We start from the raw sequence: 17,844 nt of genomic DNA on the forward strand, positions 1-17,844 counted from the left end.
ACTTTCTCTGCCACTGAAATGTAATTTTCAGCAGCCACCAGAGGGAGTGTGTGCATGAAACCTGTTGTCTGTGCATACTGCGTTGGTAGAATAAAAAGTTGAGCAGTGCATTGGCTATATTTAACTTCTGTTTATAGGCTATGGGTAATAAACTGATATACTCAATGATTTATATCACATGTTAGCACAAAATAATATGTTTTATATAGCTGTAACGTACTAAATAATATAATTAATAAGAGTAAACATTTTGATTTATACATGTGCGTGTGTGTATGTATGTACATAGACTACAATATTTGGACTATACATTTAAACATTTTTAATTCTGGTTTATAGTCCCAATATAGTTACACGTGACATTTATTCGCGTAGTGACTTGAACTGTGCGCCACGTCTTGCGCCACTGCAGAGAGCGTCGCGTTTTATGAAAACAGTTTATTTTTTAAAAACGCGTCTTGGTTCCTCCTCGGTGCGTTCCGTTTTGTGTTTTCCACTTCATCGCAAAAAACGCGTCCCGTGTGTTCCGTACGCGTCCTCCATCGCCGCTGCTGCGCGGCTGGTGACGTCACCCTCTAAACACCGAGCGCAGGTAGCTCGCGTGTAAACAATAACAGAGGGGAGGAGAGCGTGGAGGACTCGGAGGAGCTCGGGACCAAACAAATGCTACATCCCTCTGCATTGGCCAAAAGCGGAGTTTGTCGCAACACATTTTACAGGAATGGCATGTCTTATGGCAGCCTTTTCAGTCAACAATACTACAGTGACCAACTCCATCATAATGGTAAGATTATATTTTTAGCTTGTTTTTAAACATGTTTTTTAATAATCTGATTTTATAGTTGTTAAACAGATTCTTAATAAGCTGCATTGAAATGTATGTTTAAAACATGCCTCAGTGATGCCAATGTTTCAAATGAACCAGAGTAACCCTCAATGGCTCCATGACTTTACTATTTAAAATGATGTGCACTTATATACTTACTGTTGTCATAGGCTGCATGACTTAATTCAGATGCATGATCCTTTGCAAAATACACAGTATTTATTTTTGAAATGTAATGCCAGCACTAAATTTACTTAAATAGAATCAATTATTAAAATGTCATATGTGATGATGATGATGATGTGGATTTTAATATCCTTTTATATTACATCATGCAGTTTTAATGTGAAAAACACATTACTGCATTAAACTAACATTTGGGCATTACTGTTTTCCCTGAGCTTAGAATAAGCTTTGTCCGATAGTAACCTCATCTGCCTTCTGTGGCTAGAGGGAGACGGATTAGGTCGCCTCTCTTTATATTTAGCATGCGTTTCACTGATGAACTATTATTATAGGCCACTATACCTTCCTCAAATTTGCAACCATAATGTGTATTTATTTGAACAATCCAGAGTATTTACAGGTTAAATTCATGCATAAAGTTGCACTGCAAAATATACTGTCTGTACCACGTTACAGTGATGTTATTAGTAAGCAATTACATGTTTCTTTGATGGTACTCTAATGTACTTCTCAATATACCATGAAAATGTTATTTTACGCCACTGACATTCTCCCATGTCCAAGAAATGACATGGTTAAACCACTGTGATTTAATGATATTAATAACTTATAGTTAGTAGATATTATACAATAAGTATGCTGTTATATACCATTCAAAAGTTGGGATCAGTAAGGTTTTGTTTGTTTGTTTGTTTAAGAAATATCTTATGCTTAACAAGGCTACATTTGTTTGATCAAAAATGCAGTAAAAACAATAATTTTGTGAAACATTACAATTTCAAATAACTGTTTTCTATTTTAATATACTTTAAAAATATAATTAATTTCTGTGACACAAACCTGAAATTCATCAGCTGTGCTAAAGATGCTGAAAATTCAGCTTTGCATCACAGGAATAAATAATATTCGAAGCACATTAAAATATATAACAATTACTTTAAATTGTAGTATTTCACAGTATTACTGTTTTACAGTATTTTTGATCAAATACAGTTGAGGTCAGAATGTTTGAATACTTTTTAAATTGGAAAATCAGGGTAAATTGAACTTTTTCAAATTTTGTCTTCTGGGAAACATGTAAGTATCTTCTGTAGCTTCTGAAGGGCAGCACTAAATGAAATAATAATAATAATAATAAGGCAAATTAAGAAACATGCACACATCTTCATTCTGTTCAAAAGTTTACACACCTGGCTGTTCATGCATTGTATTTCTTTCTGAAGCATCAGTGAGCATTTGAACCATCTGTAATGGTTGCATATGAGTCCCTCAGTTGTCCTGTTGAAAAGATGGATCTCAAAATCATACAGTCATTATTGGAAAGAGTTCAAATGAATAAAAAAGCAGAAAAACCAGAGAATTTGTGAGACCTGAATAATTTTTCTGAAGAACAGCAGGCAGTTTAACTGTTCAGGACAAACAGGGGACTCATGAACGACTATCACTAAAAAAAAAAAAACAGCTGTGGATCATTCAGGTAATCAAGTGTATGTAAACTTTTGAACGGGGTCATTTTTATAAATTCAACTATATGTAAACATCTTTAATGTGAAATATCTTATTCAGGTCAGTAACACATAAAAATAACATGCTGTTTGTATGATCTCTCTTATTTTGCTAAACTAATTAACATTTTGAAGATTCTGCAAGGTGTATGTAAACTTTTGACCTAAACTATAAATGCAGCATTAGTAAGCACAAACTGTAAAAAAAACACAAAAGTAAAAAACTGGTAGCATACTATTTTATAATATCTATAAACTATAAATTTTTTAGCTCATTATTCAGTATTCATCTTTATTTTACATTTGAATCTTCTTCAGTTATTGCACGCTTTTGCAGTGTATCTTCTGATGAAATGTCTGAACATCTCAAATTTGTCAGCAGAGAGTTTGTTGTCCTCATGGCGAACTCCTCAGGTCTTTTCCTGCAAGGCTGCAGTGTATTACATAAGCGCTCTGTCTTTCCTCCCTCAGAATACAAATGGACCTCCCGATCTCATGCTCGACCCTAGAACCGTGTGCGTGTCCATTGATGAAATGATCTCCAACCATGTCAGCAGTCAGCAGACGCCTCTGTTACACGGACACCTGAAGAAAGTAGAGAACAATCTGACCGAAGCCCAGCGCTTTTCATATCTCCCCCGCAGACCCGCAGTCAACATCGAATTCAAAGACCTCTCGTACTCAGTTCCTGAAGGACCATGGTGGAGAAAAAAAGGTAATGTGTGACATTCAAACCTTCAGGTAAATGTCATTCGAATGTAAATACTGACTTCGAACTGTTAAAGAATTCGGTAACACTTTAGTATAGGAAACAATTCTCACTATTAACTAGTTACTAGCATGCCTATTATTAACACATTGGCTGTTTATTAGTACTTATAAAGCACATATTCTGCATGACCATATTCCACATCCCAAATCCTACCCAATACCTGAACTTAACAACTACCTTACTAACTACTAATAAGAGTACACTTTCATGACTTTCTTAACACACTTAAGTGGCCTTTTAAAAAGTGCACTTTGTAATAATGTCAAATTAAAAGTTTTGTTTTAAATCACTCAAATACATTTTTAACTGCAATGTGTTATTCAGTTGTAACCTTAAAGTTAAAATTAAAAATAAAATTTTCTGAATTGAAACTTCATCTTTACAGATGTTACATACAGTTTCAATAAAATGATATTAAAGTGTTTTTTTAGTTTACCATAAATGCTTGTCAGTATATTAAGCAGTACACATTTAATTATATTTCAAAAACAATACAATCACTTAAGATATTACATATAATATGTACTTACATAGGTATTTTTTTTTTTGCAGTTGAGTGTCTGAAAATGTAACATTCATTTCAAGTATATTTGTTTGAATAATATATATTTTATGAACATTAAAATCCATCTTTTGTAGGCTACATCCAAACTTAACAGCTATTTATGTGCTGATACAGACAGCAAATTTATGTCTATACAATGTATTTTAAAAGCATACTACAAGCTCATTTTAATGAGGAAGTCCATGTCTGCACTAATTAAACAGCTTGCTGTACATTTTAATTCAATTTACTTCTAGGGAGTTTGTTTGTTTCCATTGGAAATATTCTGGGAATTGGATTGATTTCAGTGGGAATAGTTTGTTTTGTATACAGCTTGGTAGGGGAGTGCAAATTAATTTTTTAGAGACATAGAGAGTATGGATTTAGAGTTGTTTTAGTCTTTGGTTCCAAAACTGCCCTTTTTGATGGATGTTATCCTGAAATGCCTCCATGCATAACTCAGAAGGGAATTCATTAATTAAGCACTACGGCTGACATAACAGCCCAGCTGTCTGCTTTGCCTTGGCTTTGCTCTTCTTACTTTTACCTTAAGGAGCGGGGGTTCCACTGATGGGCAGGGATGTCTTCATTAGGCTCACCATCTGGATTGTAATTTGATTTTAAGTTTCTTGGACACAGCAAATGTTCAGCAGCGGCAGCTTTGTCACTGGCAGTAAATCCTGAGCTGCCAAGCCTGAGCAGAGGGCAGAGTTCAGTTGCAAAGACGGCTCTCTTCATCCTTCAAGATGTGCAATCTGTTGTTTATACTACTTAGAAAAAAAAAATATATTCTTTTTTTTTTTCCCAGACTTCACTTGTCAGGTAGTATTTTGTCATCTTTCCCTTATAGCTCAGAAGTATTTTTGGATGTGTTTAATCGCTGCTCAGTGTGACCTAGGCTTGCTAATAAGAACAATGAATATCTTATGCTGTTAGTGTTTAGCACTGAGTTTGTTTATTTCTATAACGCATATAAAGGTGTTTATCCTAATAGGGTTAAAAAAATTAATAAAAATAAATAATAAAAATAAATAAATAAACAAAATAAAAAATGATACAAATAAAGTATTAAATAAAATTCAAATAAATGCATGCATGCAAACAAGATAAATGTAATGATTTCTTACTGTTCTGATTATTATGGCTATTCTGATTATTATATTTAAGATTTGTTTCTAATAAAATATAATTAGTAAAATACAATAAGGCAATAAGCCCCAAGAAGCCGTGGATTACAATGAATTTATAACAGCAACAGGGCATTGTTAGACACAATGTGAAGCGGAGTTGCTTCTATATAGCTTTTATAAAATGGTTATTCCATATACATAGTAAGGTTTCACAAAATGAAACAGAGCAAATAAAGTGTAATGATATTATTTAAAACATTATTTATCTGTTTGTAGAGTAATTTACAACAGCTTTGAACATTGCTCAACCAATCAGAATCAAGGACCGGAAATATCCGTTTTATAATATATATTATATTTATTACTGTTGCTCTGAATGTTCCATTTTTTTGCCCTCTTCCAAAAAAACAAACGAACAAACAAACATGGAAATCTTTTGATCTTTAGTTAGGGAAAATTAGGAAATTGGTCTGAGAATTAAAGAATAAAAAAATAATAATAATGATATTTAACATCATACTACTTTGATATCAGTGGCGATTTCTTTAAGACTGCAAGGGAAGCTCAGCTTCCCCCTATAATGTCACAAAATTAATGGTCAAATTATGTACTATTGTATTAACATTTTATTGACTAAAAATGCGTTAGAAAACGTTCATCTCAAAGACGAGTTCGTTCAGAATCAGTTAGATATAGCAGGTCGGCTGACTTGATTTTCTTCTCATACATTCCCGTAGCGTCACAGTGCGTTTCCCCGTTGAAGCCCAGCGTCCATTGACTTCAATGCGGCTGCTTTGAACGTTTTTTTTCAGTGCTTTGAAACTAGACGGTCATTGGATAAACGCTGCGATTATGTCCCGCCCACGGACGCTCAGCGTCTCTGGGGGTGAATGAGGAGCAAATGAGGAGTGGGCTGGCCTGGACTCCGAGCTTCTGCGTCATGATTGGAGGGTCTGTCGAAAGATTGCATCTCCTTTTGACTGACAGCGATTTTGTACTATAAGGAATCGCTGAAGCTATTCGCGCTCAGTCCCATCGCGGATTTCTCAAGTTGAGTCGAAATAAAAACTGCTGCAACCTATTTCTTTATATTTGCTTGGCGAAATTGCTTGATTTTCATCATACATATCACACAATTATACACCACATTCCTTGTTTCACTTTTACAGAGTTTAATATTTTTTTTAGATCGTTCATTCATTCATTCATGTTAATATTTAATGTAGTAATCAGTATATATATATAGATTACTACATTAAATATTAACATGGAGGATGACTATAAATTAATATATATATATATATATATATATATATATATATATATATATAGTAATCTTGAAAAATTTTAACATAACATAATGAAACCTTATATTTCTATTAAAATACTTTATAAATAAATAAATCTCCATAATAACCTTATTTAAATTGCAAAATATTTATACTATATAGTAGCATCTGACTAAAAGAAAAAATACATCCTATTTTGCATAATAAAACTAAAGCTTTTTTTTTTTTACGATTGTTTGCATTGTGACTTACTTATGACAATAAGGCACATTCTTGTGAATAAATAAATAGACAATTTTATGATGTAGGCCGAAAATGAGCTTCCCCTATTTGACAGACCAGTAGCCGCCACTGTTTGATATGGCACTTTTATGGAGGCCTTCATAAATGATAAATTTCATTGTGGAAAAATCTTTACCCAGCAGCAAGTTTCAAACTTCAATGCCACACTCCAATGTCGCTTCTTGTCATAAAATATACATAAATCCTAGTCCCATAGCCAACTGGCTCATCGTTCTGGTGGCTCACTCATCGACTTTGGTTCAATCCTCTTAGATTGCCATCAGCTTTTTTTTGGGCTTCTCCAAAAAGAACAACATGCTCAACACACAGCCCTGCCTCCATATCATGCATTCAGCATCAGAGACAGGCAGCAAATGCTCTGGACTGGCAAATAGCCGGGCATGGATAAAAGGATCTTGTCATGAAATGATCAGGGATAGAACCATGATGATGTCACATAGTGGAAGTATGGAGAAAATGTGAACAGGGCCTGTTTGATCCTGGTGTTTTGTTGTTGCAGACTACAGAAGCGATCAAAGCTTTCAGAGCCTCGGGGCTGAACACATAGACTGAAACATTAATGCAGCTGATGTGTTATTGTCAGCTGATGTGCCATTTCATTCGATGCAGCTAACTAGGTTAACAAAAATTTATTTATTTTTTAATATGAATTGAATATGAATATATAATTGAAATGTATTTAATGTATGCATTGAAATGTAATTATGAATATTAAACATAAGCTCTTTTATATGGTAAAAAAAATGCAGAAAGGCCATCACTGCAAATTGGAAGTTTAAAGGGGTCGTCAGATGCTCATTTTCCACAAGTTGATATGGTTCTTTAGGGTCTTAATGGAAAATCTATAATATATTTTGGTTATTATCAATGGTAGTGTAAAACAACACCATTTTTACCTTGCCAAAATCAGCTCTGCAAAAATCATCTCATTCTGGTATGTTATTTTTACAGATTAATTAAAAACCACTGCATGGATTTTTATCATTATAGGGTAGATTTGTACATACACTGCCGACACACATTAATGTTCAAACAACATGTAAAAGTGAACTTTGCATCCATTGACCCCTTTAAATCTTCATGCGACTAATCTTGAGTTGCATGAAATTGCATGCATTAACCATCATACTTTTGTGAAGTATTCTGTTTCAGAGTGAAACATCATGTTCAAGGAGATAAAACAGTGTAGGCTGGAACATTATTTTATTCAATGTGAATCATCAGTTGGAAATAATAGATTATTTGAGGGGAAAAGCTGAGAAATAAGAGAGATTTATCCTAAATATGCACTTGAAGTGTGCTTTAAATCTTATGAAGAAAAAAGAAGGTTCTTTTAGGTAGTATAATATTAATAAAGTAAAAGCATACTTAAAGACAGTTTTATTTTGTTTTTAAACACATTAAGTAGAATTTTAAAAAGTGCACCTTGTAATACTGTCAAAATAATCACATCAAAATTAGGTCACATAAGGGACTGGTGAAGTACTTGATTATAAAACATTTAAAGTTAATATATTTGATATGCACTAAATTTTAAGTTTATCTTGACGTGTAATTACAAATATATTTAAATGAGAACAGAATAACAGAATTACATAATTTAATTTCAAAATAAATGTAACTGCAATTAGTTACAGTTACTAAGAAAAAATGTGCAATCAAATTACAGTTACTTTTGAAGATGTTAATAATTACAAAGGGGGTTACATCTGAATGTTTCACCCACATACAGATATAATTGACATTTCCAAAATTGCATTGACTGCTAGATGCCAGTGTTTCCTGTCATAAGCAAAACATGCAAACATTTGATTTCAAAACCAGTATCACAGCTATTAAACTATTTCTTATTATGATTTCAAATCTGTATTTAACTTCAGAATGATCTCAAAGTAAATAAGAGGTGTTAAGTCTGAATTTGTGGTGGCTGTGCTTTAAATTAAATTAGTAGTCGGCTCTGTGGAATGCTTGATTGTGATTGGTCAGTCATGACATTCCAAGGTATGTTATTCCCCGATAACAGCTGGTAAAAGCTAATAACAGAGACTCATCCGGGCAACTTAATTTGGCGCTATACGCGTGATTGTTTTTCTTGGTGGAAGCTTTGCATTTGGTTACCTAACAAAATATTAAAGGATCAATTCAATATTATGTGTACAATTTCTTAATTCTGTCAACTTGCTACTTGCTAGCAACTGATTTCTTCACAGAAGCTTTGCATTCAAATATTTCAACTGAGATCAGTGTTTTGTGTCTAATGTTTTACTTTTGTGGCAAGCAGCTGTGTAATAAGTAGGATAATGTACATCCAGCCAGTTGCTATTGCAAAATAAAGATGTATAGTACTGTATGTATAGTACCCTTACTTATTATAATCTTAATTGAAGTGATAAAGTCAGAAAGTAATCAGTGTTGAGTGTTACTGTAAGGTTAACTCTGACTGGTTTAAATGTTTTAAAATGACTAACAGTTGAAAATATTAAAAATTTAGAAAAGTAATCAAAAGTAATAAGTTACATTACTTTAATAAAGTAATTGCAAAGTTACACTACTTATTACTGTCAGGAACGAGATCGGGATCCAATTGCAGGTGCAACAAAAATTCAATATTTATTTGAAAACAAAAATGTTCAGACAAAAAGTCAGCAAAGCAGCAATAACAGCCAGCAAGTGGTCGGACGGACCAGCGCGGAGCACTTGTCCGCTTCAGCAAAGCCCACAGGAACGAAAGGCGGCAGGGCGGCGATGAATAGCCGCGGCTGAATTCCGGAGGGAGCGCGGCGTGCGAGCAGGGAGAGAGCGGGCGGAACTGCCGTGAAAAGAAGGGAATCCTGGCGGAGTAGAGCCAAAGCGGGGAGCAGGAGAGAATCCTAAAGGGCAGGCCAGCGAAAAACAAAAGTTGAAAAAAGACAGGAGCGCTAGACTAGCAGGGCTAGGGAAAATACGGCAACTTGATGACAAGGCAAGAGAGTAAGAGCTTCCACACATAGAACAACGGACTGACGCAAGACAGAAAACACAAGGGCTTAATAAAGGGGAGAAAATTAGGACCAAACAGGGTGCAGGTGACGGGGAAAATTAGCTAACAAGGATAACAAGAGGGGCGGGGTGGACACCACAATGAAAACAAATGAACGTGCTCCAGGACAACAAAGCACCCGAACAACAAACACAAGACAACAAAAACCTAGGCAGACCACACCGAGATCGTGACAGTACCCCCTCCCCAAGGAACGCCCCCAGGCGGTTCAAGGGGGGGGTCTACCTGGTCTCCGGTGGAAGTCCTCGATCAGCGACCGATCCAGAATATCCCGAGCCGGAACCCAACTCCTCTCCTCCAGACCATAACCCTCCCAGTCCACCAGGTACTGGAAACCCCTGCCACGACGTCGAACATCTAGCAGTCTCCTAACAGAATAGACAGGAGAACCATCCACTAGACGAGGGGGTGGGGGGGTAGGGGATGACATGTTGGCATTAAGGGAAGATCTGAAGACAGGTTTAACCCTGGATACATGAAAAACAGGGTGCACCCGACCAAGAGAGAAAGGCAACTTGAGCCGTACTGCAACCGGATTGAGGACCTTAGTGATCTGGTATGGGCCAATGAACCTAGGTGCCAATTTGCGAGAGGCAGCCTTGAGAGGCAGGTCCTTGGTAGAAAGCCATACCTTCTGACCACAGACATAGCGGGGTGCTGGAGTCCGGTGGCGATCGGCCGCCGTCTTGGTCCGTCTGGAGGCCTGGGCCAAGGCCTTCCTAGCCTTTATCCAGACACGTCGACATCTCCGGACAAAGGCTAGGGCAGACGGTACCGCAGCATCGGGTTCCTGAGAGGGGAACAAAGGAGGTAAATAGCCAACAGAACATTCAAATGGTGACATACCTGTGGATGCCACTGGGAGAGTATTGTGGGCATACTCAATCCAAGAGAGCTGTTGACTCCAGGAGGCAGGATCACGGGACGCCAGGCAGCGGAGAGCTCACTCGAGATCCTGATTGGCTCGCTCACACTGTCCGTTAGTCTGGGGATGAAAACCTGAGGACAGACTCGTGGAGGCCCCGATCTGTCGGCAGAATTCTTGCCAGAAACGGGAGACAAACTGGGGACCCCTATCAGAAACCACATCGACCGGAAGACCATGGATCCGGAAGACGTGGTCAATTACCAGTTGGGCTGTCTCCTTGGCAGAGGGGAGTTTGGGCAGGGGGACAAAATGAACCGCTTTAGAGAAGCGATCCAACACCGTGAGAATAACGGTGAAACCTCTTGAAGGGGGTAAACCAGAGATAAAATCTAAGGCTATGTGTGACCAGGGACGAGAGGGAATGGGTAAGGGCTGGAGTAGACCAACGGGGGGACGATTGGAAACCTTGTTCTGGGCACAAACTGAGCAAGCCAATACAAACTGCCTGACGTCCTGGCCGATGGAGGGCCACCAAAATCGCTGGCGGATGGCAGCCAGCGACCTCCTGACTCCTGGATGGCAGGCAACCCTAGACTCATGACCCCACTGAAGGACTTCAGGGCGCAGCGCCTCCGGCACGAACAACCGACCCGCTGGGCACCCGTCTGGCACTTCCACCCCTCGTCCGGCCTCCTCCACCCGCCGCTCGACATCCCAGAAGAGGGCCCCCAAGACCACCCCCTCAGAGAGAATGGCATCGGCCGGAGACTCCTCTCCCGGGCGCTCGAACTGACGGGATAGAGCGTCGGGCTTGGCGTTTTTTGAACCCGGGCCGGTACGAAAGGGTGAAGTCAAAACGATCAAAGAAGAGTGCCCAGCGAGCCTGGCGCGAACTCAGCCTCTTGGCCGAACGGATGTATTCTAAATTTTTATGATCCGTCCAGACCAAGAAGGGCTGCGCTGACCCCTCCAACCAGTGACGCCACTCACCCAGGGCCAACTTAACCGCCAGCAGCTCCCGGTTGCCAATGTCGTAATTACGCTCAGCTGGGTTGAGGCGATGAGAGAAAAATGCACAGGGGTGCAGGGGTTCTCCCATCCTTGGGGGAACGCTGGGACAAGACTGCGCCTACCCCGACATCAGAGGCGTCCACCTCAACAATGAATTGCCGTTCAGGATCTGGAATGGAGAGAACAGGGGCAGAGATAAACCGGGACTTTAAATTATCAAAGGCCTCCTGAGCCTGAGCACTCCAGGTGAACGGTACCTTGGTGGAGGTGAGCGCCGTTAAGGGTGCAGCTACCTGGCCGAAGTTCCTGATGAATCGCCGGTAGAAGTTGGCGAAACCCAAGAAACGCTGCAGAGCCTTTCTAGTGTCGGGGACTGGCCACTCTGCAACAGCCTTGACCTTAGCCGGATCAGGCTTGATCTCCCCAGCCGAAACAACAAAGCCCAGGAACGAGACAGACTTGGCATGGAACTCGCACTTCTCCGCCTTGACATAGAGCTGATTCTCCAGCAGCCTTTGGAGGACCTGGCGAACGTGCTGAGTGTGTACCTGAAGGGATGGGGAAAAGATGAGAATATCATCGAGGTACACAAAGACAAACTGGTTAATCATGTCCCCCAACACGCTATTGACCATGCCCTGGAAGACAGCGGGGGCGTTAGTGAGCCCAAAGGGAAGGACCAGGTATTCATAGTGTCCCGTGGGAGTATTAAAGGCTGTCTTCCACTCATCACTCTCGCGAATGCGGATAAGATGATAGGCATTGCGGAGGTCTAATTTAGTGAAGACCTTGGCTCCCTGCAAGAGTTCAAAGGCAGACGACATTAAGGGCAAGGGGTACCTGTTTTTAACAGTAATGTCATTCAAACCTCTGTAATCTATGCAAGGACGCAGAGAGCCATCCTTCTTCTTAACAAAGAAGAACCCAGCGCCAGCAGGGGACGACGAGTGGCGAATGAGACCGGATTTGAGGGATTCTTGTATGTATTTGTCCATAGCCTCTCGTTCAGGACCTGACAGGGAAAAGAGACGACCCCTAGGCGGAGAAGTGCCTGGGAGGAGATCGATAGCGCAATCGAATGGCCGGTGGGAAGGAAGCGAGGTGGCCCGGGACTTACTGAAGACCAGCCCCAGATCACAGTACTCCCCCGGGACCCCGGTGAGATCAGCCGCCTCAACCTGCAAAACAGGAGACACAGACACAGAGGGAGAGGCAGCACCTAGGCAGCACACAAGACAAGATTGACTCCAAGACAAAATCTGGTTGCGGGACCAATCCACATGAGGGCTGTGCTGAACCAACCAAGGGTGCCCCAGAACAAGACAAGCATGAGGGGACTCCAGGAGAAACAGCACAACAGACTCACGGTGATTGCCTGACACAACTAGACTTACACAGGGGGTGGCATGGGTGATGGTGGCTACAGGCTGACCGGAGAGACCCCAGACAGTGACAGGAGAGGGGAATGGCAGGTATGCCCCAGCTCATGGCCGTGCTGCGATCCAGAAAGCTGGCTTCAGCGCCAGAATCAATTAAGGCCTTGCAGGAGTGGACGGAATCTTGATAGGTAATGGTGGCGGGGAACTGAGTGCGTGACTGAGGGGAGACAAGGGGAGAAACGCCCACCAGGACTCCCCGGTTAACTAGTGGGCCTTGGCTTTTAAAGGACAAGATAGAGCAAAGTGCCCTGACCCCCCACAGTAGAGGCAAAGGCCCTGAACCAGCCTTTGTTGTTTTTCTTGAGCAGATAATCGAATCCGCCCCAATTGCATGGGCTCCGGTTCAGCCAGTGGTGATTGAGGGGGTGGGTGGCTCTTGGACGGTAGGGTTTCCTCTAGCCTCCAGGAGGAGCGAGGAGCCAACCGTCGCTGACGCAAGCGGAGACGACTCTCGACTCGTGTGGCCAGATTGATAAAGCCCTCCAGGTCCTGGGGCAGATCGTGGGTAGCAATCTCATCCTGGATGTCAAAATTAAGCCCCTCTCGAAACATAGCTCGCAGCGCCCCCTCATTCCAATCGCAGGAAGCTGCTAAAGTCTTAAATAGGATGGCATATTCAGTCACTGACCGGCCCCCCTGATGGAGTCGCGCTAGCTTGGAAGCAGCTTCATCTCCCTTCACGGAGCGGTCAAAAAGCTTTGTCATCTCAGCACGAAATTCCTCAAAATCAGTGCAGAAAGAGGCACCAGCGTCCCACACGGCAGTCCCCCACTCACGAGCCTTTCCTGTTAGCAGAGTAATGACGTAAGCAACCTTTAATCGTTCAGTGGCATATCGGCGTGGTTGCAGCGCAAACACCAGCGAACATTGAGACAGAAACGCCTGACATGAATTAGGATCTCCATCATACAAGGGCGGGTTGTTGGCATGCGGCTCGGGCTCACGCTGGGTGAGAGAGAGGGGAACCCTGACGTCGGTGACGACATAACGTCTTGGAGCTCACGGAAGCGGCCGCTTAATTCAGCCATTTGGACTGTGAGGGTTTCAACCTCCTGAGCAGTAGATGACAGCTGGCTGGCTTGGTGGCCGAGGAGCGCTCCTTGGTGAGCGATGGCCGAGCGAACAAATTCCTCACCCGCTGGATCCATTATTGGTCAGTCCGTGCTGTCAGGAACGAGATCGGGATCCAATTGCAGGTGCAGCAAAAATTCAATATTTATTTGAAAACAAAAATGTTCAGACAAAAAGTCAGCAAAGCAGCAATAACAGCCAGCAAGTGGTCGGACGGACCAGCGCGGAGCACTTGTCCGCTTCAGCAAAGCCCACAGGAACGAAAGGCGGCAGGGCGGCAATGAATAGCCGCGGCTGAATTCCGGAGGGAGCGCGGCGTGCGAGCAGGGAGAGAGCGGGCGGAACTGCCGTGAAAAGAAGGGAATCCTGGCGGAGTAGAGCCAAAGCGGGGAGCAGGAGAGAATCCTAAAGGGCAGGCCAGCGAAAAACAAAAGTTGAAAAAAGACAGGAGCGCTAGACTAGCAGGGCTAGGGAAAATACGGCAACTTGATGACAAGGCAAGAGAGTAAGAGCTTCCACACATAGAATAACGGACTGACGCAAGACAGAAAACACAAGGGCTTAATAAAGGGGAGAAAATTAGGACCAAACAGGGTGCAGGTGACGGGGAAAATTAGCTAACAAGGATAACAAGAGGGGCGGGGTGGACACCACAATGACAGCGCAGCACATGGTGAGCTGTCAAAACAAATGAACGTGCTCCAGGACAACAAAGCACCCGAACAACAAACACAAGACAACAAAAACCTAGGCAGACCACACCGAGATCGTGACAATTACATTTTAAATAGATTTACTTGTAATCTGTAACCTATTACATTTCCAAAGTAACCTTCCCCACACTGTACAAGACTATATGTAGTATATTTTAGTTTATCGGTGCAATTTAACCATACTTAAAAGACAATACATGTAATAATGAAATTATGTACCTAAGTTCTGTTGGAGTATGTGAGTCCTAAAGCACTATAATTCAATTAATTGCGTTGAAATTTATATAAACTGAATATATAGAACATTATTTAATTGTAAATAGCATGCATCAAGTTTAGACTTAAGTGTGTTATTTTAAAGCATAGTATTTCCTTAATATCTAAATTGTACTTCTTTTTCACAAAAGTGGTGATGTCAACCAAAGAAAAAAAAGTCAGTTCAGAGGTGGAAGTTATTACATTTTGGTAAAACATTTCGAGAAATCTATACATTTATAATTGAGTAGTAGCACTACAGCATACTAAACAATATACTATGTACTACGTACTATAAAATATGAACTATGCAACATCAAACATTTCACAGTAGTATGCTACATTGCTGTCATGTGACCTTATTGCATTTGTCATGTGACGACTTTATGTTCATGTTTAATTCCACAAATGGAATTCAGTTATCATCTTGAAAATGAAAACTAATTTGCGTTTTCAATATTTGAATGAGTTCAGAAAAAGATGTGGCTCATATTACTTTCAGTTCAATTGAGACACTGGTAATGGGAGGTCAGGTCGAGTGCATTGCGGTATATTAATATTCCATGCAGCGTGTTTTGCTGTGCACTGCACATTATGGCAAATGTAGCAGAAATAACATTATTAGTAGTATGCTGTTCTTTAATATACTTTTTTTACCTTTTTTTTTTTTTTTTTTTACTGTGGAATCATGTTCACAGATGCATCATTAGTAGGAAATGTGCTAGGAAAGTACATAGGACCAATTTTGTTTTCATGTTGACTTGAAGCAAGTCTATCTGACGTGCTATCAATAATAGCTTCTGGCTTTGTTTTACCGAAAAGCAATAGATAGCGATGCGCACCTTCGGCTTGTGTATTATCGCTCGACTGCAATAGAAACCGGGCCTTTGAGCTGTCTAACAAATCTTTGTAATCCATACTTAGAGGAAAGAGAGAGCTAGCAAAGGCACTGCCAGCTCCGCTCTCACAGCCGGTTACTATCGGTCAATAAACTCCAGTAACCTCTGCTGAGTGCTGGGGTGTGCGCTGGAACAGGATGAAACCGTCAGCTGTGCACTTGTGAAGAAAAGGCTGCTAATGAGCAATGCTTGTGGAGGAGGCATGTTGTTCTGTCGCTAGGTAACTTGTCAGAATATCTTGGATGGAGATTCTTCACTTTAGGAATGACTTCATTTTCCATCATTAATGTATTGTTCCTGTTACGCAGTACATTTTCCTGTCTTCATCATGCATACACATCACATGTTCCCAGCTTCTGTAAGCACTAACTTCTAAAGTGAAAAGCTAGCACTTTATTAAGAAATATTTGTATTTATTTGACTGTTTCAAACAACACATTTTTTATTTATTTGTATTTATTTATTGTTTTTATAGATCAGTGCTGCTGACAGTATTTATGAGAATTAATTATTAACTTTTTCCAATAATATTTTCAATATAACCCTGGAGGCCAATGCACAATACCCAGGAAGGGTCAACATGCAGTGACATTCAGTTAAGATCACTCATTATTTACTTCTTTGTCCCTGACGTATGCTGCTTGCTTGCACACGTTTAGATGTATCACATTAGATTTAAAATGATAAATAACTGTGAATATCTTATTGTTTAAATATCTTAATTGTTATATAGATGTTGCCATTAAATTTCTAAGACCTAATTTCTTCTAAATACTTGGATGTGTTGTTATTATTTGAACATTCACATTATGGATTCATTGCCAATGATTGTTTCATAAATATTTAATAGTACAATCAGCAGGAGTGATTAATCTGTTACAGGTGTCGTTTCTGTGACCTAAAAAAATGTTCTCTCAACCTATTTGTCAAAGTCACGTGACCACAACTTCATGGCTATTTAATGAGCATTTGGTCAGCACAGAGTGAAGTTTATTCCTCATTACTCAAACCCGTAGTTTCCTATATACTCTTGTGAAAAAAATAAGTGCACTGAATTGTATTTAATGTGCACTTTGAGTGTACTTTAAATATTAAAGTAGACTTTTAAAAAGGTACTTGATTATAATTTTAACTTTAGTATGTATTCAATAATACAGTTAAAGTTATTGTATTTTAAATGTACTAAATTGCAATTTCATTATCCTAGTGTTGGGGATAACGCATTACAATGAACTCAACTTATGTTATTATGTCATCAGATTCCAGGTAACAACAGTACTTTTTAATTTTCAAGTCATTTACATGACTTTTTACTATAGTTTTAGGCTAAATGCCACCCTGGACCACAAAATCAATCATAAGGGACTTTTTTTTTTTTTTTTTTTAGTTGAGATTTATATATAATCTGAAAGCAGAATAAATAAGCTTTCCACTGATGGATGGATGGTATGGATTGATGATGAAGTGTTAGGATAGGCCAATATTTAGCGGAGATACATCTATTTGAAAATCTAGAATCTGAGGGTGTAGAAAATCATTAGGTACCCTTTTAAGGAGTAACACGATATTGTAATGAATTACTTTTAAAAGTAACTTTCCCCAACATCAATCATTACAAATGTGTAAAAATGTATAATCAAGTATATTTAAATAAATAATTCACAATTTTCAACAGAAATGACAAAGCAGTACACTTTAACCATATTTCAAAGTCTAAAATATTATTGAGTTCAGCTAATTGCTTTCAATGTAAATTTAAGTTCTAATGCACTTTCATTTAATTGCAATTAACATGCAATTTAGTGTCTAAAAACATTATGGTCATTTCACATTTAAGTATTTTCTTTTAAAGTATATACGTATATATACAGTATGTTGAAGTTTGAAACTCTTATGCTGTTTACTTTGCCATGCCTAAAAACAACATTTTTCACAATGCTTGTTTGGGTTGAGCTTTTAATAGCATTTAAAAGCCCCTAAAGAACCTCGCACA

The 17,844-nt window shown here is 39.7% G+C and overlaps 1 protein-coding gene across 1 annotated transcript in view; it reads left to right on the forward strand.

The window, feature by feature from the left end:
• Positions 1-531: 531 nt before the first annotated feature.
• The window catches only part of abcg1 (ATP-binding cassette, sub-family G (WHITE), member 1), a 40,265-nt gene continuing 22,952 nt past the window's right edge, over positions 532-17,844 (forward strand). The window contains exons 1-2 of the mRNA XM_051129183.1: positions 532-784; positions 2,989-3,232. Of these exons, the coding sequence (XP_050985140.1) occupies positions 722-784; positions 2,989-3,232 (307 nt within the window). The 5' untranslated portion in view covers positions 532-721. The remainder of the gene's footprint in view (positions 785-2,988; positions 3,233-17,844) is intronic.

The sequence above is a fragment of the Labeo rohita genome, chromosome 15 (assembly GCF_022985175.1).
Source record: "Labeo rohita strain BAU-BD-2019 chromosome 15, IGBB_LRoh.1.0, whole genome shotgun sequence".
NCBI classification, from domain to species: domain Eukaryota; kingdom Metazoa; phylum Chordata; class Actinopteri; order Cypriniformes; family Cyprinidae; genus Labeo; species Labeo rohita.